The sequence below is a fragment of the Bufo bufo genome, chromosome 1 (genome assembly GCF_905171765.1).
Source record: "Bufo bufo chromosome 1, aBufBuf1.1, whole genome shotgun sequence".
Classification (NCBI taxonomy): Eukaryota; Metazoa; Chordata; class Amphibia; order Anura; family Bufonidae; genus Bufo; species Bufo bufo.
In genome coordinates, this window is record NC_053389.1 from 10,487,528 (window position 1) to 10,514,976 (window position 27,449).

Genomic DNA, 27,449 nt, shown 5'->3' on the forward strand with positions numbered 1-27,449 from the left:
TAGTGAGCTCCCCTTAGTGATAGCTATATAATCTGTATGTAGTGAGGTTCCTCTAGTGGTGGCTGTATAATCTGTATGTAGTGAGCTCCCTCTAGTGGTGGCTGCATAATCTTTATGTAATGAGCTCACTCTAGTGGTTGCTGTATGATTTGTATGTAGTGAGCTCCCTCTAGTGGTGGCTGTATAATCTGTATGTAGTGAGCTCCCCTTAGTGGTAGCTATATAATCTGTATGTAGTGAGGTTCCTCTAGTGGTAGCTGTATAATCTACATGTAGTGAGCTCCCTCTAGTGGTGGCTGCATAATCTTTATGTAGTGAGCTCCCCCTAGTGGTTGCTGTATGATTTGTATAAAGTGAGCTCCCTCTAATGGTGGCTGTATAATCTGTATGTAGTGAGCTCCTCTAGAATGTGTCATAGAATGTGTCGGCAGATAAGAACCATTTGGCACATCTAGTCTGCCCAATATACTGAATACTATGGATAGCCCCAGCCCTATCTTATATGAAGGATGGCCTTATGCCTATCCCATGCATGCTTAAACTCCTTCACTGTATTTGCTGCTACCACTTCTGCAGGAAGGCTATTCCATGCATCCACTACTCTCTCAGTAAAGTAATACTTCCTGATATTACTTTTAAACCTTTGCCCCTCTAGTGGTGGATGTATAATCTGTATGTAGTGAGCTCCCCTTAGTGGTGGTTGTATAATCTGTATGTAGTGAGCTCCCTCTACTGGTGGCTGTATAATCTGTATGTAGTGAGCTCCCTCTACTGGTGGCTGTATAATCTGTATGTAGTGAGGTTCCTCTAGTGGTGGCTGTAAAATCTACATGTAGTGAGCTCCCTCTACTGGTGGCTGTATAATCTGTATGTAGTGAGCTCCCTCTAGTGGTGGCTGTAAAATCTACATGTAGTGAGCTCCCTCTAATGGTGGCTGTATAATCTGTATGTAGTGAGCTCCCTCTAGTGGTGGCTGTATAATCTTTATGTAGTGAGCACCCTCTAATAGTGGGTCTATAATCTGAATATCGGGAGTTCCCTCAATTGATGGCTGTATGATTTATATGTAGAGAGATCCCTCTGTTGGTGGCTGTATGATCTGTATGTAGTGAGCTCCCTGTAGTGATAGTTATATAATCTGTATGTAGTGACCTCCCTCTAATGGTGGCTGTATAATCTTTATGTAGTGAGCACCCTCTAATAGTGGGTCTATAATCTGAATATCGGGAGTTCCCTCAAGTGATGGCTGTATGATTTATATGTAGGGAGATCCCTCTAGTGGTGGCAGAATGATCTGTATGTAGTGAACTCCCTCTAGTGGTGGCTGTATAATCTGCATGTCGTGAGCTCCCTATAGTGATGGCAGTATGATCTGTATGTAGTGAACTCCCTCTAGTGGTGGCTGTATAATCTGCATGTCGTGAGCTTTCTTTAGTGGTGACTGTATAATCTGTATGTAAGGAGCTCCCACTTGGTGGCAGGCTGCAGTTCACAGCACGACCACTGGGTGGCTACTCAGAGTTATCTAGGACACTATTGGAAAAAGTACTGCCTACTCTGGTGGCCAGGACTGTGAGACTACGCATAGTCCAGAACATTTTCCTATAGTGTGCAAGCACGACTAATGCTGTTGGATTATAGGGTTGTCATAACCAGAGATGAGCGAAGTTTTCAAAAATTCAATTCGGACGATTCAATGAATTTAAAAAAAAAGATCGATTTGATCCAAATTAACTTGTCACAAAGCACATCATAAATCAGTAATTTCTCAGTCTGCAGAGAGAGTGTATGCTGTGTACATCATGGGACCCCCACCAATCAGCTGTTTGAGAAGGCACAGGCGCTCAATGTAGCTGCGCTGCCTTCTCGCAGCTCACCAAGCAGGGGAGCTGACCCTGTGAAACATTATATGCGAGGGCCTGCAGATGAGCTGACCCTGTAAAAAATTGTAGGTGAAGGCCTGCTGGTAAGTTAACCCTGTAAAAAATTATATGCGAGGGCCTGCTGGTGAGTTGACCATGCAAAAAATTATATGCCAGGGCCTGCTGGTGAGTTGACCATGCAAAAAATGATATGCCAGGGCCAGCTGGTGAGCTGACCCTGTAAAAGATTTTAGGTGCGGGCCTGTAGGTGAGCTGACCCTGTAAAACATTTTAGATGCGGGCGTCGCTATTAGACTCAGTTCACACTTCACTTATTTGGTCAGTTACAGTTCAAAAACTTAGCAAATAACTGAATTGTGAACTCAGCCTTACAGGTAAAAAGAACCGGCCCGAGATACTACTATAGACTGAAAGAGCGCACTCGTTTTACACCATCAGCTGATTCCACATAAATGTCTACAGAACCTGTTCTGTTACACGCTGAGACAAGTTATGTCCCCCCGACAGAGTGGAGAGGGTGTCAGCAGTAAGTTTGTGTTGACGTCACTGATTATTTTCCCCTTTTTCTCATCCGTCATAAGAACAACCCCATAAAAACGTATCCTGTCTGTGGAGCATCCGCCTTTACTCGGTCAGCATTTGGTCAGTAATCCATCAGTATTGCTAAGGCCAAAAAAAAACATGAGAGAGTCCAAAACAGAGATGACACGTGAATGGAATATTTGCATGTCTTCTGTGTTTTGGACCCACTCGTGCTTTTGGCTTCCAAATCACAATCAAATCCCAATGCAAAATATTGACCATGTGACAGAAACCTTGTGGATTCTCCAAAGACGGGATCTGTTGTGTTTCTTATTTTTCGTTTCTTCTGACAGATAAGAAGAGTAAAATAAACAATGACATCAACAAGGCCAAACAGGAACACTAGTGGACCAGCCACAGAGTGGTGAGGGTGGCAACAGCATGAGGAGTCATCATAGTAGCCCAGTAACAGAGTGGTGAGGTGGTAGGCCACATCTGTGGCAGAAACAGCCCAAGATAGTGGCAGTAGGAGAAGATGTCAGAGGCATCAGGCGGTAGCAGCATCAGAATAGTGGCTAAAGCACGTGGCCAGAAGTAACGGGCCATTTTTCCCAGTGTTCTGGTGTGGCATCCAGAATGATCTAGACTGATGCATGAGGCACTAGCTTGTTGAAATCCTGGCTGATCCATGCCTGATTCATCTTTACAAAGGTCAGTCTCTCCAAATTTTGTGTTGAAAAGCAAATTCTCGTTAGATTAACTATGCCCCCTGCCGCACTAAACACCCGCTCTGATGCCACACTACTGGCCGGGCAGGAAAGCTTGTCCAGGCCAAATCAGGTTTGGCTGCCCAGTAGTTCAAGGGGATCTTGGATGTGGGATGGCGGAATGCACTCCAAGTATGCCATTACCTGCTGGTTCAGGTTCTGCTCCATGTCCTGCTGCTAGTGGTGCTGGGTGGTTTCTTCAGTAGGCGAGGGAAGAAAAGTGATCATTAGAGACTGAAAAATAAAGTGGCCTCCTTAAAGGGCCTGAGCAAATGGCAGGTGTCAAACATGAGCTGCCACTGGCTAACGTCAAAGTTACACAGGGGAGTACTTCTGTCCACCTGCATCATCAAGAAATCATTTACGGTCTTCCTCTGCTCATATAGTTGATCCAACATGTGGAGGGTGAAGTTCCGACGTGTAGAAATGTTGCATATAGGATGATGTTGGGGATCGCTATTCTGCCTTTGCAGCTCATGGAGGGCGTGTTTTGCAGTGTAAGAGTGGCTGAGGTGCATGGAAAGTTTCCTGACCATTTTCAAGATGTCTTGCAGTTGGGTGGAAGACTTCAGGAACTGCTTTACAACCAGATTAAAGATGCACGCCATGCAGGGTGCATGGGTCGGCCCTCCTTGACTCATCGCCAATACAATATTCTTCCCATTATTGGTGACCATGGTTCCTATCTTCAGTTGGCGTGGAGACAGCAAGGATTCAATTTCTTCTTGAAGAACGAGGAGCAGTTCCTTTCACAGTTTGACTCAGTTTGCTCAGCAGGCCAGGTGCAAAACAGCGTGACACTGCCGTGCTCTGCACATGTGGTATGCTGGAGGACCACTTCCAATTGTGTTTACAGTGAAGGCTGAGGACAAGGTGGAAGATGAGGAGGCAGAGGCGGACATTGGCGCAGGAATCGCAGCTTGAAAATGCTGAGGCAGCATTGCCATCACCTGGTCAAGTTGCTGGTGTGCCTGTGCAGGAACCATATTTATCAAGTGGGTCATAAAGGACAGATATTGTCCTTGACCATAGTTACAGCTCCACATATTGACGCTGCCATGTACTGTACCAGACACTGACAGTCTCAATGACTGGCCCAACTTCTGCTCAACATACGTGTGCAGGGCTGGTACTGCCTTTTTGGAGAAGTAATGACGGCTTGGGAATCTTCACCTCGGCTTGGCAAAGGCCATCAGTTCTCTGAAAGGTGCAGAGTCAACCACATGGAAAGGGAGGGACTGTAGTACCAGCAACTTGGCCAGGAGCATGTTCATCTTCTGTGCGAGGTGAAGGAGGAGGAGGGGCAGAAGCATTAGGACCAGTAGATGATGGGAAGAAAACACAGCTCCCTTCCGCTGAGGTGGTGGAGCACCCTGGCCACGCTTCTCCTTCTTCCCAAAGATTCTACATACGGCCACACTGACATCCTCCAGCGACTTGATGAAAAATTCCCACACCGGCGAGTATATTATTTTACCCCCACCACTCCATGCTGACTGCCTGTCGCTGCCTCTATGAAGCCGTATACCACTAGTTGTTTCTAGACAGGTAGGCTCCAGAGTAGCAGACGGTCTACCATGGTATGTTTGTCTTCATATCTCACACATCTGCAACCCTGCTGACTCATGGCCATGCTTGCACCCTTCTGGCTCAGCCGATGTCTCATGCGCAAGCTGGCACCTTCACCCCCTGATTATGATGATGAAGCCTTCTCTTCACCTGGCTCCCACTTGTGATCTGATACATTATCATCCACTACTGTCTGCATATTACTGATGTCACCTTCATCAGTCTCATGGCTGCATCCCTGACCGCTCACAAAAACTGCTTCCACGGGACTCTCATAGTTGCTACTTGCGCGCCTCCCGTCGAAGCAGCGGATCTCTCCTCCAATTCTTGGCTGGGCAATAGCTGCTGACTGTCCTCAATAAGCTTGTCCTCGCTGAAAAGCAGAGCAGAACTGGCAGCATACAAAACTTCCCGAGCAGAAGAAGCAGAAAAAGAAAGAGGCAGGTTCAGGACAGGTGGTGGCACAGAGCTTGTTCCTGGCCCATGCCAACTAAGTGTGGTGTCAGAGGAACCCACTGACTTCTGGATGTGGGTTCCTGATATCAGTTGAGGTGATGCTGAAGACTGAGTCAACAATTCAAGGGCAGCTGGGTTGCTGGTCAAAACTCGACCACTGGATGACCCTGGCCGCTCTGGCCTGTTGCTGCGACTGCTGCTATCCCCCTTCTTCTGCTAGCTCCAGAAGCATTTTTGCCACTGCCCATTTCCTTTGAAGGCCCTGGTACCTGTCTGTTGGACATACTGGACTGTATCAGTAACTGTAAGTATGAAATAGCTGTAGTATTAGAGCTCTTTTTCACTCCAATTAGAGAATGAAGGCTTAATGGAATTACTTATCTATAAAACAAGGTGGAAAAACAAATAACTGTAAAAACAGAGCGCTATTTTACCCCAATTACGGCGTTATAGAATTACTTATGTATAAAACAATGAGGATACCCCAATAGCAGTAGTATTAGACCACTTTTTAACCCTAATTACAGAATTGATCTCCCTACACTGTCCCTGCGCTGTCCCTTCCTATTCAACTATTCCTATCCAATATTTTACAATTAAAGTCTATCCTAATCACAGTCCCTAGCGCCTGTCACGGCTCTACCTGCACTAACTTCACAGTAATATGGTGGAGACCGGACAGGATGAGCCTTTTTATAGGGCTGTGACATCATGGTGGTGGGCTATCTGTTGATTGGCTGGCTGCATGGCATTATGGGTGCTCCCTCATTGCCGGGCTTCTTTGTCTCTTCTTCTGCAACAGCCATTTAAAAAAAAATATCTGATTCGTTACCACGAAGCGCGAGGAACTTTTCCTGATATTCGGATCAAATTCCACTTCGTTAACCTTGATTTGCTGAACACTAGCTATGATGTCTCCGCAAAATGACTCCAACCTGTCTATGATATCATCTAATGCAGTGTTCCTCAACTGCAGTTCTCAGGGCCAACCTGCCGGTCATGATTTGAGAATATCACACAGAATGAAGACTTGTGGTAAGTCCTGACGCACTGACACTAATTATATCACCTGCTCAATACTAAGGAAATCCTGAAAACTTGACCGTCAGGTGGGCCCTGAGGACTGGAGGTGAGGAACCCTGATCTAATGAACCTCATTGGTCCAGTTCGTCACGTGTCCCTCTAGAAAACTTAGGGTGAGGTGGGCTTTATGTAGCATGGGCACCTAATACAGCAGAGCTTCACCTTCAATCTCTCTACCCAGACCGCAAAGAGCATGTCCTGCACCTTGTATTTAGGAACATTCAACATAGCAACACTCATTGAAAAGAAAACCAGGGGTGAAATTGTGGAAATGTTGATGTCTTTTTCCATGTTCCCCAGTCTACTTTATGCATGAATTTGTATCCTGCCGACTACGGCAGATGTAAGAGAGTCAAAAGCCTACAGGTGTGCCTTATGACCACCATACTGTAAAGGGTGGGGCAGTGACTGGACACACGGCAAGTGGTTTACTCAGTTTGAAGCAATGAGCATAGTCTCCCATTGAGGATGGTTAGGGCAGGATCGCATTGGCGTTATTGAATTCCGTTATAAATTCCATTATAACAGAGTTATAACTGAATATAACAGAATTCTAGGAATGCAAAGCGGAAGCCTTTAAGAGGCATTCAGTTTTGCTCCATCCTAATACATGGCGGCACATAATTCGGTTCAGTTTGGTTCCGTTATACATGATGGAAAAAATAGTCCTGTTGACGGAACCTATAACGGAATTCAATAACGCAGATATATACAGGCAGAATTGCGGTACATTACACATCAAATACAATATCTGCATAGTACAGAATATTAGACTTTACATACCATAATATGGCAAAGCATACAATGGAGGTTCAGTGAAGAATTCTGTGTGCTGGAGGGGGTAGGTCAGTGCTCTGACGGTTCTCATCGGGGCACCCCCTTACAGGCTGACCCAATGCATTTATGGCGCTGCTGGTGGCAGAAGATTGATTAGATTATTTGCATCACTGTTGCAACTTTTTCATACTCAGGGGACATCAAACTAATATGCGTCAAACATCACCGACTTCTTGTCACCTGTGCCCTGCTCCTGCCTCCCCAAGGGGCCCTGCCAGGTGTCTTACTGCAGAGCAGTCAGTAAGAAGCTGACACTCATCAGGACAAGAGTCACCATGAGACTCCTACTGCTCGTCTGCATTTCAGTGGCTTCAGGTAAATTCTACTCCATTCCTATTTTTGTTTCAAGGCTGACTTAAGGGGGTGTCTGGACCATAAAGGGGTTCCTCTAACTGAGCTGATCCAAAAAACTTCAGGTGACATAGTTTGTAGGGGTGAAAAAAAGCCCTCAGTCCATCTAGTTCAGCTGGTCATCCTGCAAGGTGATCCAGAGGAAAAAAAAAACAAACCTGTGAGGTAGAAGCCAATTTTCCTCATTATAGGGGAAAAAAATCCTTCCCGACTCCAATCGGGCTGCTGAGATGACCAGGTGCTATCACTGGAGAAGCTACAGAGTGAAGAAGTCATTCGCTGGCCACCAGTAGGAGACCATATAAATCCTAGCTAGTAGAGTGGGTTCAAATCCCCCTTCCAAGACCTCCACATGCCCTTGTAGGGACTATGGTCAAGGTATTTTATCCATGGGGCAAGCAAGGATTATGACTGCTACCAATCCAGTATCTGTGGGGAGCCACTGTATCTATAGGAGGTGCGCAATCTGCAGCCACAGTGCACACTGTCTAGTACACCATATAGCTAGAGGGTGCATCCAGGTTACAGAAGAAGACATATCGTAGATGGGGCCTCTGGAACAGGTTGGGTGCAGAAGATTTAAGTTGAACCTCTAAATACAAGCTATGTATGCCGCTGTATATACAGTACATATAAAAACCCTAAAGTCCACAGCAGATCCACAGATTCTTTGTATGAGCAGGAGGGTGGGAATAAATGTAGGACAACTAAAGAGGTGTAGCTAGGCTTTCTTACACCGGGGGCAAGGATTCAGATTTTTCACCCCCACCAGAACCCTTCCCAACCCTGTCGCCGCAAATTTTTCACTTCTCTAACTCCGTCCAATGCATAACAACACTGTCCCAACTATCATAGGGTGCACGGCGGTACCAATACTCCTTGCAATAAACAAAAGAACCAACTGGTCCTACCTCATCCAGGGTGTTGCTGAGGTCAGCGTGATGTCCCTTAATCACATAAAGAAGGGATGGTGAATTATCTGGTAAATACCTACAAGGGGGCACTGTGCTGGCCTGCAAGATCGAGCCATCCCAATGTATAACAAGGGTAATTTAGGGCATTTCCCCTTAGTGCTACCACACAGTACTAATGCCCACATTGTGTCCCCTCACAGTTATTATGCCCACCTTGAGGCCCCCTCACTGTAAGTTATGCCCACCTTTTTGCCCATCACAGTAGTTATGTCTCATTTCTGCCCATCACAGTAACTATGCCCATCTTTGTGCCCCTTCACAGTAGTTATGCTCATCTTTGTGCCCCTTCACAGTAGTTATGCCCATCTTTGTGCCCCTTCACAGTAGTTATGCTCACCTTTGTTCCCATCACAGTAATTATGCTCTCCTTTGTTCCCATCACAGTAATTATGCTCTCCTTTGTGGCCCTTCACAGTAGTTATGCCCATCTTTGTGCCCCTTCACAGTAGTTATGCTCTCCTTTGTGCCCCTTCACAGTAGTTATGCCCATCTTTGTGCTCCTTCACAGTAGTTATGCTCTGTTTTGTGCCCCTTCACCGTAGTTATGCTCACCTTTGTGCCCCTTCACAGTAGTTATGCCCATCTTTGTGCCTATCACAGTAGTTATGCTCACCTTTGTGTCCCTTAACAGTAATTATGACCACCTTTGTGCCCGTCATAGTAGTTATGCCCACCTTTTTGCCCATCACAGTAGTTATGACCACATTTGTGCCCATCACAGTAACTATGCCCATCTTTGTGCCCCTTCACAGTAGTTATGCCCATCTTTGTACCCCTTCACAGTAGTTATGCCCATCTTTGTGCCCCTTCACAGTAGTTATGCTCACCTTTGTTCCCATCACAGTAATTATGCTCTGCTTTGTGGCCCTTCACAGTAGTTATGCCCATCTTTGTGCCCCTTCACAGTAGTTATGCTCTCCTTTGTGCCCCTTCACCGTAGTTATGATCACCTTTGTGCCCCTTCACAGTAGTTATGACCACCTTTGAGCCCGTCACAGTAGTTATGCCCACCTTTGTGCCCCCTCACACGTTACATAATGTGGATGACTGGGTGCGTGTACGTCACTTATCTGGAGAAGAGATGGCATCAGGTGCACTATAGGAGGAAGACAAGCTGGTGGAGGGAGTGTGGTGTTCTGGGCAATATGCTACTTGAAACCTGGGGTCCTGGTATCTTGCGGATGTAGCAAGTACCACCTACCTTACGACTGTGGAGACAAGTGCCCCCTACACGGCAGCAGTGCCACTTAATGGCAGTGACCTCTCTCATCAGGATAATGCCTCGGCCACACTGCAAATACTGTCCAGGAATGAGGAACATTACAAAGAGATTGAGGTGATGACTTGTCTCCAGATTCCAAGCTCTCAATCTGATCATCATCGGTGGGATGTCTGGAGGCTGCACCGAGCAACTTAAAGGATCTGATTCCACATGACATCTCTGAGGTCTTGTGGAGTCTATGAGCCGACGGGTCAGAGGACGAGCTGCACTAGATTTTATATGTTGTATATACAGTACAGACCAAAAGTTTGGACACACCTTCTCATTCAAAGAGTTTTCTTTATTTTCATGACTATGAAAATTGTAGATTCACACTGAAGGCATCAAAACTATGAATTGACACATGTGGAATTATATACATAACAAACAAGTGTGAAACAACTGAAAATATGTCATATTCTAGGTTCTTCAAAGTAGCCACCTTTTGCTTTGATTACTGCTTTGCACACTCTTGGCATTCTCTTGATGAGCTTCAAGAGGTAGTCCCCTGAAATGATTTTCACTTCACAGGTGTGCCCTGTCAGGTTTAATAAGTGGGATTTCTTGCCTTATAAATGGGGTTGGGACCATCAGTTCCGTTGTGGAGAAGTTAGGTGGATACACAGCTGATAGTCCTACTGAATAGATTGTTAGAATTTGTATTATGGCAAGAAAAAAGCAGCTGAGTAAAGAAAAACAAGTGGCCATCATTACTTTAAGAAATGAAGGTCAGTCAGTCCGAAAAATTGGGAAAACTTTGAAAGTAAGGGCTATTTGACCATGAAGGAGAGTGATGGGGTGCTGCGCCAGATGACCTGGTCTCCACAGTCACCGGACCTGAACCAAATCGAGATGGTTTGGGGCGAGCTGGACCGCAGAATGAAGGCAAAAGGACCAACAAGTGCTAAGCATCTTAGGGAACTCCTTCAAGACTGTTGGAAGACCATTTCAGGGGACTGCCTCTTGAAGCTCATCAAGAGAATGCCAAGAGTGTGCAAAGCAGTAATCAAAGCAAAAGGTGGCTACTTTGAAGAACCTAGAATATGACATATTTTCAGTTGTTTCACACTTGTTTGTTATGTATATAATTCCACATGTGTTAATTCATAGTTTTGATGCCTTCATAGTCATGAAAATGAAGAAAACTCTTTGAATGAGAAGGTGTGTCCAAACTTTTGGTCTGTACTGTATATGTTCTGTCTGTGATTTTATACAGTTTTATTCCATGTTCTTCAGGTTACCGTCTTACATGTGAAACATGTTACTCGTCTGCTGAAACACCAACCGACTGTAAGGGGCAAAGCATACTGTGTTTTACAAACGAGCAGTGCCTCACTCTGCATATGAACACAATATTTGGTGAGTACGGTACAATGCCAATATCTCAGAGGGCCACCCCCGTCACTGGGGGTGATTGATGATGAGAAGCCATATTGACCCAAATTATAACTGGTCTCTTTAATTTTATTGTAGTAAGGACAATACGCCGGGGACCTGGTGTGTCAGAAATTGAGCTCCTAGTTGTTCCCTGTCGGTGACAACTTTTTCAAAAGTTCAGCATTAAAGGGGTGGTCTGTTTCAGAAAAGTAAAATGATGTAACATTAGAGAGGTTGTCCACAGGGCACATTAGTGGGGTGTGACCTTTGACACTACTAAAGGGCCATGATTCTTGCATCGACAATCCGACACTTGATCCGTGTACCTACAGAAGGACAGGATGCCGCGACATGAGCTCGTTTATTGTCTGTACTGTATATGTCATTGTTATTTAGCCACCTTATGACAGTCTTATTTATTCAATTTATTTGTTTCTTGGGCACCACATGGAAATATCATTTGGGCACCACGGGGGTCATTTATCATTCTGAAATACACCTAAATTAGGTGGATTTCAGGCACAAAATGTGGAGTAACAGCTTGTTACCCCGCATTCTGCGATTTCGCCCCGCTCCCGCCAGGCATAGAAAAAGGTCTAAATGTAAGAAATCTGGGAGGTTCGGAAGAAGTCTTACATTTAGAACTTGCGCTTCATAACGTCGGCGGATCCTCCGCTAGCGCAGGGGCTTATTAAGACTGGCATCTAAAACCGGTCCTAATAAATGTGCCTCCATGTTCTTTGGACACCTCTTTGCAGTGTTATTCAGGCACCTTAGGCCAGATTTACTTTGGCACCTTATGACAGTGTTTTTTGGGCACCTTAAAGCAGAGTTAGTTAGGGGCCTTATAGCAATGTTATCTGGGAAAGGCACCTTATGGCAGTGTTATGGTAATATTAATCAGTCACAATCTTGCAGTGCCATTTTTGCACCTTATGTACCTTATGGCAGTTTTTTTGGGGCACCTTATGGTAGTGAGATATATGAACTAGGGATCAACCGATTATCGGTTTTACCGATATTATTGGCCGATATTCAGTATTTTGACCGTTATCGGCATCTATTTTGCCGATATTCCGATAACTTATTGGGAACACAGATCGCGCTGCTGACGGCGCTCTCCGTGTTCCCTCAGCAGCACAGGGGAGAAGGAAGCAGTGTCTCCCTCCCCCTGTGCTGCTGCCGCCAGTGAGAGGACGGAGGACAAGATGAGGAAAGGGGCTGTGGCCGCTGCGCCACCAATGAAGATAAGTCTCTCATTAATTCATATACAGGAGGCGGGAGCTGGCTGCAGAATCACATAGCCGGCTCCCGACCTCTATGAGCGGCAGCTGCGATCTGCGGTAATTAACCCCTCAGGTGCCGCGGATCGCAGCTACCGCTCATAGAGGTCGGTAGAGCGTAGTGCGCCCCCCCAAGGCCCCCAGTATTAATCATTGGTGGCGCAGTGCGACCCCCACCCCCACCCCAGTATTAAAAACATTGGTGGCGCAGTGCGCCCCCCAGTATTAATCATTGGTGGCAGTAGCCACAGGATACCCTCTCCCCTGCTCCTCCGATCGGAGCCCCAGCAGTGTAAGCCTGGGGCTCCGATCAGTTACCATGGCAGCCAGGACGCTATTGAAGCCCTGGCTGCCATGTTCAGCTCCATGCTGCTGTGTGCACAAAGCACAGAGCAGCAGGGACAGTGTGAGCTCCTATTCACCCTGATAAAGATCTATCAGGGTGAATAGGACAAGGGTTCTAGTCCCTAAGGGGGCTAAAAGTTAGTAAAAAAAAAACCACCAAAATATTAAGTATGAATAAAAAAGAAAGATTTACAAAAAAAAACAACACGTTAACAATAAACATATTAATTTTCTGCAGATTTGTGTAGGATTTTTTTTTATTCCCAGAATATCGGAAACTTCACAAATTATCGGTATCGGCCCTAAAAAATCAATATCGGTCGATCCCTAATGTGAACCTTATAACGGTTTCATTTAGGCACCTTATGGCAGGGTTATTTAGGCATCTTTTGGCAGTGTTATTCAGGCACTGTATGCCAGTGTTTTTTGGACACCTTATAGCAGTGTTATTCAGGCACTGTATGCCAGTGTTATTTGGACACCTTATAGCAGTGTTATTCAGGCAGCGTATACCAGTGTTATTTGGACACCTTATAGCAGTGTTATTCAGGCACTGTATGCTAGTGTTTTTTGGACACCTTATAGCGGTATTATTCAGGCACTGTATGCCAGTGTTATTTGGACACCTTATAGCAGTGTTATTCAGGCACTGTATGCCAGTGTTATTTGGACACCTTATAGCAGTGTTATTCAGGCAGCGTATACCAGTGTTATTTGGACACCTTATAGCAGTGTTATTCAGGCAGCGTATACCAGTGTTATTTGGACACCTTATAGCTGTATTATTCAGGCACTGTATGCCAGTGTTATTTGGACACCTTATAGCTGTATTATTCAGGCACTGTATGCCAGTGTTTTTTGGACACCGTATAGCAGTGTTATTCGGGCACTGTATGCCAGTGTTTTTTGGACACCTTATAGCAGTGTTATTCAGGCACTGTATGCCAGTGTTTTTCGGACACCTTATAGCAGTGTTATTCAGGCACTGTATGCCAGTGTTATTTGGACACCTTATAGCAGTGTTATTCAGGCACTGTATGCCAGTGTTATTTGGACACCTTATAGCAGTGTTATTCAGGCACTGTATGCCAGTGTTATTTGGACACCTTATAGCAGTGTTATTCAGGCACTGTATGCCAATGTTTTTTGGACACCTTATAGCAGTATTATTCAGGCACTGTATGCCAGTGTTATTTGGACACCTTATAGCAGTGTTATTCAGGCAGCGTATACCAGTGTTATTTGGACACCTTATAGCAGTGTTATTCACGCAGCGTATACCAGTGTTATTTGGACACCTTATAGCAGTATTATTCAGGCAGCATATACCAGTGTTATTTGGACACCTTATAGCAGTGTTATTCAGGCACTGTATGCCAGTGTTATTTGGACACCTTATAGCAGTGTTATTCAGGCAGCGTATACCAGTGTTATTTGGACACCTTATAGCAGTGTTATTCAGGCAGCGTATACCAGTGTTATTTGGACACCTTATAGCAGTATTATTCAGGCAGCGTATACCAGTGTTATTTGGACACCTTATAGCAGTGTTATTCAGGCACTGTATGCCAGTGTTTTTTGGACACCTTATAGCAGTGTTATTCAGGCACTGTATGCCAGTGTTATTTGGACACCTTATAACTTTATTATTCAGGCACTGTATGCCAATGTTATTTGGACACCTTATAGCTGTATTATTCAGGCACTGTATGCCAGTGTTATTTGGACACCTTATAGCAGTGTTATTCAGGCACTGTATGCCAGTGTTATTTGGACACCTTATAGCAGTGTTATTCAGGCACTGTATGCCAGTGTTATTTGGACACCTTATAGCTGTATTATTCAGGCACTGTATGCCAATGTTTTTTGGACACCTTATAGCAGTGTTATTCAGGCACTGTATGCCAATGTTTTTTGGACACCTTATAGCAGTGTTATTCAGGCACTGTATGCCAATGTTTTTTGGACACCTTATAGCAGTATTATTCAGGCACTGTATGCCAGTGTTATTTGGACACCTTATAGCAGTATTATTCAGGCACTGTATGCCAGTGTTATTTGGACACCTTATAGCTGTATTATTCAGGCACTGTATGCCAGTGTTATTTGGACACCTTATAGCAGTGTTATTCAGGCACTGTATGCCAGTGTTATTTGGACACCTTATAGCAGTGTTATTCAGGCACTGTATGCCAATGTTATTTGGACACCTTATAGCTGTATTATTCAGGCACTGTATGCCAATGTTTTTTGGACACCTTATAGCAGTGTTATTCAGGCACTGTATGCCAATGTTTTTTGGACACCTTATAGCAGTATTATTCAGGCACTGTATGCCAGTGTTATTTGGACACCTTATAGCAGTATTATTCAGGCAGCGTATACCAGTGTTATTTGGACATCTTATAGCAGTGTTATTCAGGCACTGTATGCCAGTGTTATTTGGACACATTATAGCAGTATTATTCAGCCACTGTATGCCAGTGTTATTTGGACACCTTATAGCAGTGTTATTCAGGCACTGTATGCCAGTGTTTTTTGGACACCTTATAGCAGTGTTATTCAGGCACTGTATGCCAGTGTTTTTCCGGACACCTTATAGCAGTGTTATTCAGGCACTGTATGCCAGTGCTATTTGGACACCTTATAGCAGTGTTATTCAGGCACTGTATGCCAGTGTTATTTGGACACCCAATGGCAGTGTTGTTCAGACACCATATTGCAGTGTTATTTAGGCACTGTATGTTATTTTTTGCACACTGGTGCACTATAAAGCAGAGAACACATACAACTACATATTCTCATATTTTGACATTAGCGCTTTTTCCGATTTTATTTTGGAAACAACTTTCCTAACATCTGCACATATATTATTTGGAAACAATAGAACTAGGGATTAGGGATTATTCTGGATTACAGTGGTACTATACCTACTATACATGAAAAATGGAAGCTCTTTGCGCACATTTTTGATCAAACGTGTGTGAGACCCATCTACCGACGTCAACTGGCATCTGCCCAGGAGAGGCAGCTCTATTAGTGTTAGGTACCCATCTGAAGAATTCACCTTGACGTTGGTAGTCTTAGATGGGTCCGACACACGTTTGATCAAAAATGTGCGCAAAGAGCTTCCTTTTTCAAGTATAGTAGGTATAGTACCACTGTAATCCAGAATAATCCTGTCACGGATGGTGTACAGGGAAACAAGACAATACAATATAATCTATGACTCACTGGATCCACAACTAAGGAACAAAAGGGAGACCCCTGCATGAGACCTGCCACTCTCCCTGACTGCTCAGCCTATGCGAACACCCCAAAGGTGGATGGGCGCATATCCACGTACCTCGACTATCTTACACCTGAAGACCCTACAATAGTGAGGGGACACGACCACCGGCTCCCTACACAGACACGGAGGGAGTCAGGGTCACCTGGATCCAGTAAACAGAAAATCACAAATACATAAACAGCACTTATCTTGCAGACGACTGGGAACTAGGAACAGCAAGCACACACACTCCAGGAAGTTGTATAAGCCGCAACCTAATGCATTATGGGGAGGAACTTAAAGGGAAGCAATCAGTCCAACTGCATGACAGCTGAGATAGGCTAACGAGATGAGGAACTGAAACCAAAACAAAGAAACTCAAGGAGGAGGTTTTAGACGGCTCCTGTCAGAGCTTCTCAGCTGTCTGGTTGTGACAGTACCCCTCCCTCTACGAGTGGACTCCGGACACTCAGAGCCCACCTTCTCAGGATGGGACCTATGGAAAGCCCTGATGAGACGAGTGGCCTTAATGTCCGTCACTGGGACCCACATCCTCTCCTCAGGACCATAACCCTCCCAATGAACGAGGTACTGGAGGGAACCGCGGACAAGACGAGAATCCACAATCCTAGAGACCTGAAATTCAAGATTTCCATCAACCATAATCGGAGGAGGAGGCAAAGGCGAGGGTACAATAGGTTGAACATAAGGTTTCAATAAGGACTTATGAAAAACATTATGGATCTTCCAAGTCTGAGGAAGATCAAGACGGTAGGCAACAGGATTGATGACAGACAGGATCTTGTAAGGCCCAATAAACCTAGGACCCAACTTCCAGGAGGGAACCTTCAATTTGATATTCTTGGTAGACAACCACACCAGATCACCAATATTCAGGTCCGGACCAGGCACACATCTCTTATCCGCCACACGCTTATATCTCTCACTCATGCTCTTTAGATTATCCTAAATCTTTTGCCAAATAGATGACAAAGACGAGGAGAATCTGTCCTCATCAGGTAAACCAGAAGACCCCTCTCCCGAGAAAGTCCCAAACTGCGGATGAAACCCATATGCACCAAAAAATGGTGACTTATCAGAGGACTCCTGACGACGGTTATTTAAAGCAAACTCAGCAAGGGACAAAAAAGAACACCAATCCTCCTGATTCTCCGCTACAAAAGAGCGCAGATATGTCTCCAGATTCTGATTGACGCGCTCCGTCTGGCCATTCGACTGCGGGTGGAAAGCAGAAGAGAATGACAACCGAACCCCCAAGCGAGAACAGAAAGCCTTCCAGAATCTGGAAACAAACTGCGTGCCCCTATCAGAGACTATGTCTGAAGGGATACCATGCAATTTGACAATGTGGTCAATAAATGCCTGCGCCAGCGTCTTAGCATTGGGCAAACCAGGAAAAGGGATGAAATGCACCATTTTGCTAAAACGGTCCACCACCACCAGAATCACAGTTTTCCCCGAGGAACGAGGCAGGTCCGTTATGAAGTCCATGGACAGGTGTGTCCAAGGACGGGAAGGAATGGGTAAGGGAAGGAGAGGACCTGATGGCCGTGAATGAGGGACTTTGGCACGAGCGCAAGTCTCGCAGGCTGCCACAAAACCCTCAACCGACTTACGAAGCGCAGGCCACCAGAATCTCCGAGCGATGAGATCCAGTGTGGCTCTTGCCCCCGGGTGCCCAGCAAGGACCGTATCGTGGTGTTCCTTAAAAATCTTGTGTCTTAAAGTGAGAGGCACAAACAACCTCCCAGGAGGACAAAGATCAGGAGCCTCCGACTGGGCTGCCTGCACCACTGCCTCCAATTCAGGAAAAAGAGCAGAGACCACCACACCTTCAGCCAAAATGGGACCCGGGTCTTTAAAATTCCCACCTCCCGGAAAAAAACGTGACAGGGCATCTGCCTTCACATTCTTAACCCCAGGGCGGAACGTGACAACAAAATTAAACCTTGAAAAGAACAAAGACCATCTGGCCTGTCTCGGGTTTAGACGCTTGGCTGACTCAAAGTAGGCCAGATTCTTATGGTCAGTAAACACGGTAATAGGGTGTCTGGCTCCCTCTAGCCAATGGCGCCATTCCTCAAAAGCTAACTTGATGGCCAACAACTCCCTATCTCCCACATCGTAATTTCTCTCTGCGGAGGAGAGTTTCTTCGAGAAAAAGGCACACGGTCGCCATTTGGCAGGAGAGGAACCCTGAGACAAGACCGCACCCACACCCACCTCAGAAGCATCAACCTCAACTATGAAGGGTAAAGAAATATCAGGTTGTACCAGGATGGGAGCGGAAGCAAAACTCTCCTTGATATTAGAAAAGGCCTTACGCGCCTCTACCGACCAGGAAGAAAAATCTACCCCCTTTCTGGTCATATCAGTGAGTGGTTTAACAACAGAATAATAATTCAAAATAAATTTCCTGTAATAATTGGCAAAGCCCAAAAAACGCATCAGCGCCTTCTGATTCTCAGGAAGCTCCCACTCAAGCACAGCGCAGACCTTCTCAGGGTCCATGCGAAAACCAGAAGCGGAGAGAAGAAACACCATAAATTGAATTTCCGGAACTGCAATCACACATTTTTCCAGTTTCGCGTATAATTTATTCTCCCGCAGGATGAGCAAGACCTGACGTAAGTGTTCCTTATGAGTCTTGAAATCAGGAGAAAAAATCAAAATGTCATCCAAATACACTAATACAAATTTTCCCATTAAATGATAAAAAATGCTGTTGACGAAATGCTGAAAAACGGCTGGGGCATTCATCAAACCAAAAGGCATAACCAAATTCTCAAAATGGCCCTCTGGGGTATTGAAAGCCGTCTTCCATTCGTCTCCTTCTCTTACCCTGACCAGGTTGTATGCCCCTCTTAGGTCTAATTTGGAAAAGACTTTAGCCCCAACAACCTGGTTAAACAGGTCCGGAATCAGAGGAAGCGGATAAGGGTCACGAATAGTGATACTGTTCAGCTCCCTGAAATCCAGACAAGGTCTTAAAGAACCATCTTTTTTCTTAACAAAGAAAAAACCAGCGGCAACAGGTGACTTTGAGGGTCGTATGTGTCCTTTTCCCAGACTCTCAGAGATATAAGCACGCATAGCGACCCTCTCAGGTTGGGAAAGATTGTATAAACGAGATTTAGGCAGCTTGGCGCCTGGGATGAGATTAATAGGGCAATCGTACTCCCTGTGCGGAGGCCAATCCTGAACTCCACTCTCAGAGAAGACATCCGAAAATTCAGAGAGGAAAGGTGGTACAGTCTTAGTAGAAACCTCAGAAACAGATGTCATGAGGCAATTCTCTCTGCAAAAGTCACTCCAACCATTTATTTGCCTCGCTTGCCAATCAATGGTGGGGTTATGTTTAGTGAGCCAGGGTAGCCCCAACACTAGAGGAGTAGGCAAACCGCTAAGGACGAAACATGACACATCCTCAACATGAGCATCACTCACAATTAAACGGATATTGTGAACTATGCCCTTTAATGATTTCTGAGAAAGTGGAGCGGAATCAATAGCAAAAACAGGAATATCCTTTCCCAAAGTGCATACCTGGAAACCATGAGTTATTGCAAATCGATTATCAATGAGATTGACAGCTGCTCCACTATCCACAAAAATCTCACAAAAAATGCTCTTGCTCTCTAGCGCCACCCTAGCAGGCAGGACAAAACGGGAACTACAAGCAAACGGAAAACCTTCAATTTCCACCTCAACCCTGCCAATAGTAACAGACGGAACATTTTTAAAAGATTTTTTCCTTTTTGTTTCTTTATTACTCTCAGAAAACTGCCTGAATCTCCTAGAGGGACACATTTGCCAAATGATTTATACCTCCACAACAAAAACAAACCCTCCCATGCGGGCTGAATCGTCTATTGTCTGAGGCAATCAACCCCAGCTGCATGGGTTCCTGCTCAGAAGGGGCTGACAGCGACTGAGACCCCTGCGCACAGAATGAGACCGCTGCACTGTCCCGGGACTGAGTATGACAGGAAGGAGAGATCTCTCCTCTCTCTCTAAGACGCCTGCCAATACGAACGGCCTGAGACATAGCAGAATCCAAGGAGGTAGGTCTCTCATGAAAGGCAAATGCATCTTTCAATCCTTCTGAAAGATCATGGCAAAATTGACTTCGGAGTGCAGCATCATTCCAACCAGTATCAGGTGCCCATCTCCGAAATTCTGAGCAGTATATCTCTGCGGATTGTGTACCCTGGCATAACAGACGTAGTCTAGACTCAGCCAGAGCAATACGATCCGGATCATCATATATCTGACCCAGGGCTAAAAAGAATTCGTCCACTGAACAGAGGGGCCGTGTCCCCTCCGGCAGCGAAAAGGCCCAGGACTGAGCGTTACACCTGAGCAGCGATATAATGATCCCCACCCTCCGTTCCTCATCACCAGAGGAATGGGGAAGAAGGCGGAAATGGAGTTTGCAAGCCTCTCTAAAACGCACAAAATTCTCACTACCCCCGGAGAACGTATCCGGGAGCGAGATCTTAGGATCAGAACAAACTCCATGAACGCAAGCTGAACCGGTCACTTGAAACTGAGAAAAAGTCTTACGGAGATCAGCTACCTCCAATGAAAGACCCTGGAAGCGTTCAGCCAAAAGTGAAACCGGATCCATGCTTGAGACGGTTTTGGCGGCTTATAATGTCACGGATGGTGTACAGGGAAACAAGACAATACAATATAATCTATGACTCACTAGATCCACAACTAAGGAACAAAAGGGAGACCCCTGCATGAGACCTGCCACTCTCCCTGATTGCTCAGCCTATGCGAACACCCCAAAGGTGGATGGGCGCATATCCACGTACCTCGACTATCTTACACCTGAAGACCCTACAATAGTGAGAGGACACGACCACCGGCTCCCTACACAGACACGGAGGGAGTCAGGGTCACCTGGATCCAGTAAACAGAAAATCACAAATACATAAACAGCACTTATCTTGCAGACGACTGGGAACTAGGAACAGCAAGCACACACACTCCAGGAAGTTGTATAAGCCGCAACCTAATACATTATGGGGAGGAACTTAAAGGGAAGCAATCAGTCCAACTGCATGACAGCTAAGATAGGCTAATGAGATGAGGAACTGAAACCAAAACAAAGAAACTCAAGGAGGAGGTTCTAGACGGCTCCTGTCAGAGCTTCTCAGCTGTCTGGTTGTGACAAATCCCTAATCCCTAGTTCTATTGTTTGCATATATAACAGTGTGCTGCCATTTTTTGTTTGCTTTTTGTCTAGCTTTATGGATGTGCACCTGTGACTTTGGATGTGCTGGTCTAAATGTTCTTGCAGATATTTTTTTGGAACAGATATTAATTTGTTCTTATTTTTCTAATTCTTAGTTGAAGATCGAGTTAATCAGCATTTCACCAGAAGACAATGTTGGGATTACCGAGCTTGTGGTCAGAGTGGCAGAATCTCCTCACCATCACATAAAATGACATTCAGCACCTCTTGCTGCTCCTCAAATAACTGCAGGGCGCCACTTCCGGAATGTAGGTATTATGGGTAAACCTTAATGGCTTTGTTTACTGGTGCTGTGTGATGTGCCATCATTCACTAGCGGTATAAAACCTCTTTATAGGGATATTCCAGTCAGTGTAGGTGGTTAATTGGTGGGGGTCTGATAGCTAGGACCTGCACTGATCGCTTGGATCGGCACGGTATCAGTGCACAGACATTGGGAGGGCATGGCGCATGTTCTGTGCAAACTTCTCCCAAGCACCAATGGGCACTGGGAGAAACATGGAACCCTGTTCTAGAGAACTTGAATTTGTGCCATTTCTTTTCCACTCTTCTTGTAGGTTATTCTGCATGATGTGGAAGTTTAGGTTGCTTAGAAAACCACTTTTGTTTAGGTGACCACCTTTGGAGAACCTGTAGCGAGTTGTCACACAGTTGTCAGACATTTTTAACACGTTAAGGACCCAGGACCAGAATGCTCGTCCTAAAGGGCTGGTACTTAGTGTCCCAGGACGAGCATTCTCGTCCTGCGGTCCTTCCTCCCCCCAGCGTGCGGTGTCGTGATCAGCACAGAGATACTGACAGCCAGATCCCTGCTGCATCCACCAGCATCGGTGATAAGACCGATGCCGGTGGATTAACCCCTCATTTGCCGTGGTCAGTGCTGACCACGGCATATGGGAGGTTGGCGCTCCCTCACCTTATCCATCGGGTCCCCGTGCTACTTTGGCGGGGACTCGATGGCTGCCATGGCAGGCCCAAGCCATTCCAAGGCTTGGGGCCCGGCATGTACAGAGGCCTAAGAGGCCCAGCCCCAGGCTGGGTCTCCTAGGCAACTGTTAGCATCTTACAGTGTAAGACACTAACAGTTCAATACAGCACAATAAAGATGTATTGTGCTGCATTGAAACAGGCATCAGACCCTGTAATGTTGAAGTCCCAGAGTGGGACATAGTAACATAGTACATAAGGCCGAAAAAAGACATTTGTCCATCCAGTTCGGCCTGTCATCCTGCAAGTTGATCCAGAGGAAGCCAATTTTCCTCACTTAAGGGGAATAAAAAATTCCTTCCCGACTCCAATCAGGCATCAGAATAACTCCCTGGACCAACGACCCCTCTCTAGTAGCTATAGCCTGTAATATTATTACACTCCAGAAATACATCCAGGCCCCTCCTGAACTCCTTTATTGTACTCACCATCACCACCTCCTCAGGCAGAGAGTTCCATAGTCTCACTGCTCTTACCGTAAAGAGTCCATAGTCTCACTGCTCTCACAGTAAAGAGTCCATAGTCTCACTGTTCATACAGTAAAGAGTCCATAGTCTCACTGCTCTCACAGTAAAGAGTCCATAGTCTCACTGCTCTTACCGTAAAGAGTCCATAGTCTCACTGCTCTTACAGTAAAGAGTCCATAGTCTCACTGCTCTTACCGTAAAGAATCCTCTTCTATGTTTGTGTACAAACCTTCTTTCCTCCAGACGCAGAGGATGTCCCCTCGTCATCAGGAGTGATCTCTGTACTGACCCCTGATATATTTATACATATTAATTAGATCTCCCCTCAGTCGTCTTTTTTCTAAAGTGAATAACCCTAATGTTGATAATCTTTCAGGGTACTGTAGTTGCCCCATTCCAGTTATTACTTTAGTTGCCCTCCTCTGTACCCTCTCCAGCTCTGCTATGTCTGCCTTGTTCACAGGAGCCCAGAACTGTACACAGTACTCCATGTGTGGTCTGACTAGTGATGTGTAAAGTGGTAGGACTATGTTCTCATCACGGCATCTATGCCCCTTTTGATGCAACCCATTATCTTATTGGCCTTGGCAGCAGCTGCCTGACACTGTTTTTTGCAGCTTACTTTGCTGTTTATTAAAATTCCTAGATCCTTTTCCATGTCAGTGTTACCGAGTATTTTACCATTTAGTATGTACGGGTGACTTGCATTATTCCTTCCCATGTGCATAACCTTACATTTGTCAGTGTTAAACCGCCACTTATCTGCCCAAGCCTCCAATCTATCCAGATCCCTCTGTAGTAGTATACTGTCCTCTGTAGTGTATATATACAGTATACTGTCCTCTGTAGTATATATACAGTATACTGTCCTCTGTAGTATATATACAGTATACTGTCCTCTGTAGTATATATACAGTATACTGTCCTCTGTAGTATATATACAGTATACTGTCCTCTGTAGTATATATATATATATACAGTATACTGTCCTCTGTAGTATATATACAGTATACTGTCCTCTGTAGTGTATATATACAGTATACTGTCCTCTGTAGAATATATACAGTATACTGTCCTCTGTAGTATATATACAGTATACTGTCCTCTGTAGTATATATATACAGTATACTGTCCTCTGTAGTATATATACAGTATACTGTCCTCTGTAGTGTATATATACAGTATACTGTCCTCTGTAGAATATATACAGTATACTGTCCTCTGTAGTATATATACAGTATACTATCCTCTGTAGTATATATACAGTATACTGTCCTCTTCAGTGTAAATTACTTTACACAGTTTAGTGTCATCTGCGAAAATTGATACTTTACTCTGCAAGCCTTCTACAAGATCATTAATAAATATCTTGAAGAGAATAGGGCCAATACTGACCCCTGAGGTACTCCACTAGTGACAGTGACCCAATCTGAGTGTGTACCGTTAATAACCCCCCTCTGTTTTCTATCCCTCAGCCAGTTACTTACCCACATACAGACGTTTTCTCCCAGTCCGAGCATTCTCATTTTATATACTAACCTTTTATGTGGTACAGTGTCAAATGCTTTGGAGAAGTCCAGATATACGACATCCATTGATTCGCCGCTCTCAAGTCTAGAACTTACCTCCTCATAGAAACTGATTAAATTTGTTTGACATGACCGATCCCTCACGAAGCCATGCTGATATGGCGTTATTTGCTTATTTCCGTTAAGATGCTCTAAGATAGCATCTTTAAAAAAAACCTTCAAACCGTTTACCCACAACAGATGTTAAACTTACCGGCCTATAATTTCCAGGCTCTGTTTTTGGACCCTTTTTGAATATTGGCACCACATTTGCCATGCGCCAATCCTGTGGAACATTCCCTGTCAGTATAGAGTCCGCAAATATCAGAAATAAGGGTCTGGCTATGACATTACTTAATTCCCTTAGGATACGGGGGTGTATGCCATCTGGTCCTGGCGATTTGTCTATTTTAATCTTTTTAAGTCGCTGTTGTACTTATTCCTGGGTCAGACAGGACACTTTTAATGGGGAATTTATTTCAACATTCTGCATTTCATCTGACAGTTTATTTTCCTCAGTGAATACATTGGAAAAAAAAATATTTAACAGCTTTGCTTTCTCCTCGTCGCTTTCTGCGACTCCCCCCTCATTGCTCTGTAGAGGGCCGACACCTTCAGATTTATACTTTTTACCATTTATATAATTGAAGAACATTTTAGGGTTAGTTTTACTCTCTTTGGCAATTAATCTCTCGTTTGGCCGCTTTTATTTGTTTTTTACATGTTCTATTTTTTTCCTTATAGTTTTTCAGTGCTTCCGTGCTACCCTCCTGTTTTAGTGTTTTATATGCTTTCTTTTTGTCATTTATTGCCTTCTTTACAGCTCTATTTATCCACATTGGTTTCTTTTTGTTCCTTAACCTTTTATTCCCATAAGGTATGTACCTCTCACAATGAGCTTTTAGGATGCTTTTAAAGATATCCCATTTTGTGGCTGTATTTTTATTTTTGAGGACTTTATCCCAGTTAGTTAGGCCTATGGCCTCTCTTAGTTGGCTAAATTTTGCTTTTTTGAAGTTTGGTATTTTTGTTCCTCCCTGTAGAAACGCTCTTTTGAATGATAATTGTAAGGTTATTACTTTATGGTCACTATTTCCCAGGTGTCCCCCGACCTGCACTTCTGTTGTTCTGTCAGGTCTACTGGTTAGTACTAAGTCCAGTATGGCCGTCCCTCTAGTCGGGTCCTGAACCAGTTGGGAGAGGTAATTGTCTTTGGTTATAGCCAAGAACCTGTTTCCTTTATGAGATGTACAGCTCTCAGTTTCCCAGTCTATATCTGCGGAGTTCCCCCATAATAACCACCTCATTATGATTTGCCGCCTCGTCTATCTCGTTTAGTAGTAGATTTTCTGTGGACTCTGGTATATTAGGTGGTTTATAGTAAACTCCTATTAGTAATTTATTGTTGTTTTTAGCTCCATGTATCTCTACCCACAGAGACTCCACATGTCCATGTCCATCACTTATATCTTCTCGGACTGTGGGCTTTAGACAGGACTTTACATAAAGGCAGCCCCCCCCCCCCCCCTCTCTGGTTTTGACGATCCTTTCTAAACAGACTGTAACCCTGTACATTAACTGCCCAGTCATAGCTATCATCCAGCCGTGTCTCAGTTATTCCTACTGTCATAGCTATCATCCAGCCGTGTCTCAGTTATTCCCACTGTCATAGCTATCCTCCAGCCATGTCTCAGTTATTCCCCCTGTCATAGCTATCATCCAGCCATGTCTCAGTTATTCCCACTGTCATAGCTATCATCCAGCCGTGTCTCAGTTATTCCCACTGTCATAGCTATCATCCAGCCGTGTCTCAGTTATTCCCACTGTCATAGCTATCATCCAGCCATGTCTCAGTTATTCCCACTGTCATAGCTATCATCCAGCCGTGTCTCAGTTATTCCCACTGTCATAGCTATCATCCAGCCATGTCTCAGTTATTCCCACTGTCATAGCTATCATCCAGCCATGTCTCAGTTATTCCCACTGTCATAGCTATCATCCCGCCATGTCTCAGTTATTTCCACTGTCATAGCTATCATCCAGCCATGTCTCAGTTATTCCCACTGTCATAGCTATCATCCAGCCATGTCTCAGTTATTTCCACTGTCATAGCTATCATCCCGCCGTGTCTCAGTTATTCCCACTGTCATAGCTATCATCCAGCCATGTCTCAGTTATTCCCACTGTCATAGCTATCATCCAGCCGTGTCTCAGTTATTCCCACTGTCATAGCTATCATCCAGCCATGTCTCAGTTATTCCCACTGTCATAGCTATCCTCCAGCTATGTCTCAGTTATTCCCACTGTCATAGCTATCATCCAGCCATGTCTCAGTTATTCCCACTGTCATAGCTATCATCCAGCCATGCCTCAGTTATTCCCACTGTCATAGCTATCATCCAGTCATGTCTCAGTTATTCCCACTGTCATAGCTATCATCCAGCCATGTCTCAGTTATTCCCACTGTCATAGCTATCATCCAGCCATGTCTCAGTTATTCCCACTGTCATAGCTATCCTCCAGCTATGTCTCAGTTATTCCCACTGTCATAGCTATCATCCAGCCATGTCTCAGTTATTCCCACTGTCATAGCTATCATCCAGCCATGCCTCAGTTATTCCCACTGTCATAGCTATCATCCAGCCATGTCTCAGTTATTCCCACTGTCATAGCTATCCTCCAGCTATGTCTCAGTTATTCCCACTGTCATAGCTATCATCCAGCCATGTCTCAGTTATTCCCACTGTCATAGCTATCATCCAGCCATGTCTCAGTTATTCCCACTATGTCATAGCAATCATCCAGCCATGTCTCAGTTATTCCCACTATGTCATAGCAATCATCCAGCCATGTCTCAGTTATTCCCACTGTCATAGCTATCATCCAGCCGTGTCTCAGTTATTCCCACTGTCATAGCTATCATCCAGCCGTGTCTCAGTTATTCCACTGTCGTAGCTATCATCCAGCCATGTCTCAGTTATTCCCACTGTCATAGCTATCATCCAGCCATGTCTCAGTTATTCCCACTGTCATAGCTATCATCCAGCCATGTCTCAGTTATTCCCACTGTCATAGCTATCATCCAGCCATGTCTCAGTTATTCCCACTGTCATAGCTATCATCCAGCCGTGTCTCAGTTATTCCCACTGTCATAGATATCA

At 44.9% G+C, this 27,449-nt stretch overlaps 1 protein-coding gene across 1 annotated transcript in view; it reads left to right on the forward strand.

Annotated features, from left to right (window-relative positions):
• The window catches only part of LOC120987316, an 80,278-nt gene that overhangs the window by 2,997 nt on the left and 49,832 nt on the right, over window positions 1-27,449 (forward strand). The window contains exon 2 of the mRNA XM_040415885.1: window positions 21,362-21,514. Within this exon, the coding sequence (XP_040271819.1) occupies window positions 21,362-21,514 (153 nt within the window). The remainder of the gene's footprint in view (window positions 1-21,361; window positions 21,515-27,449) is intronic.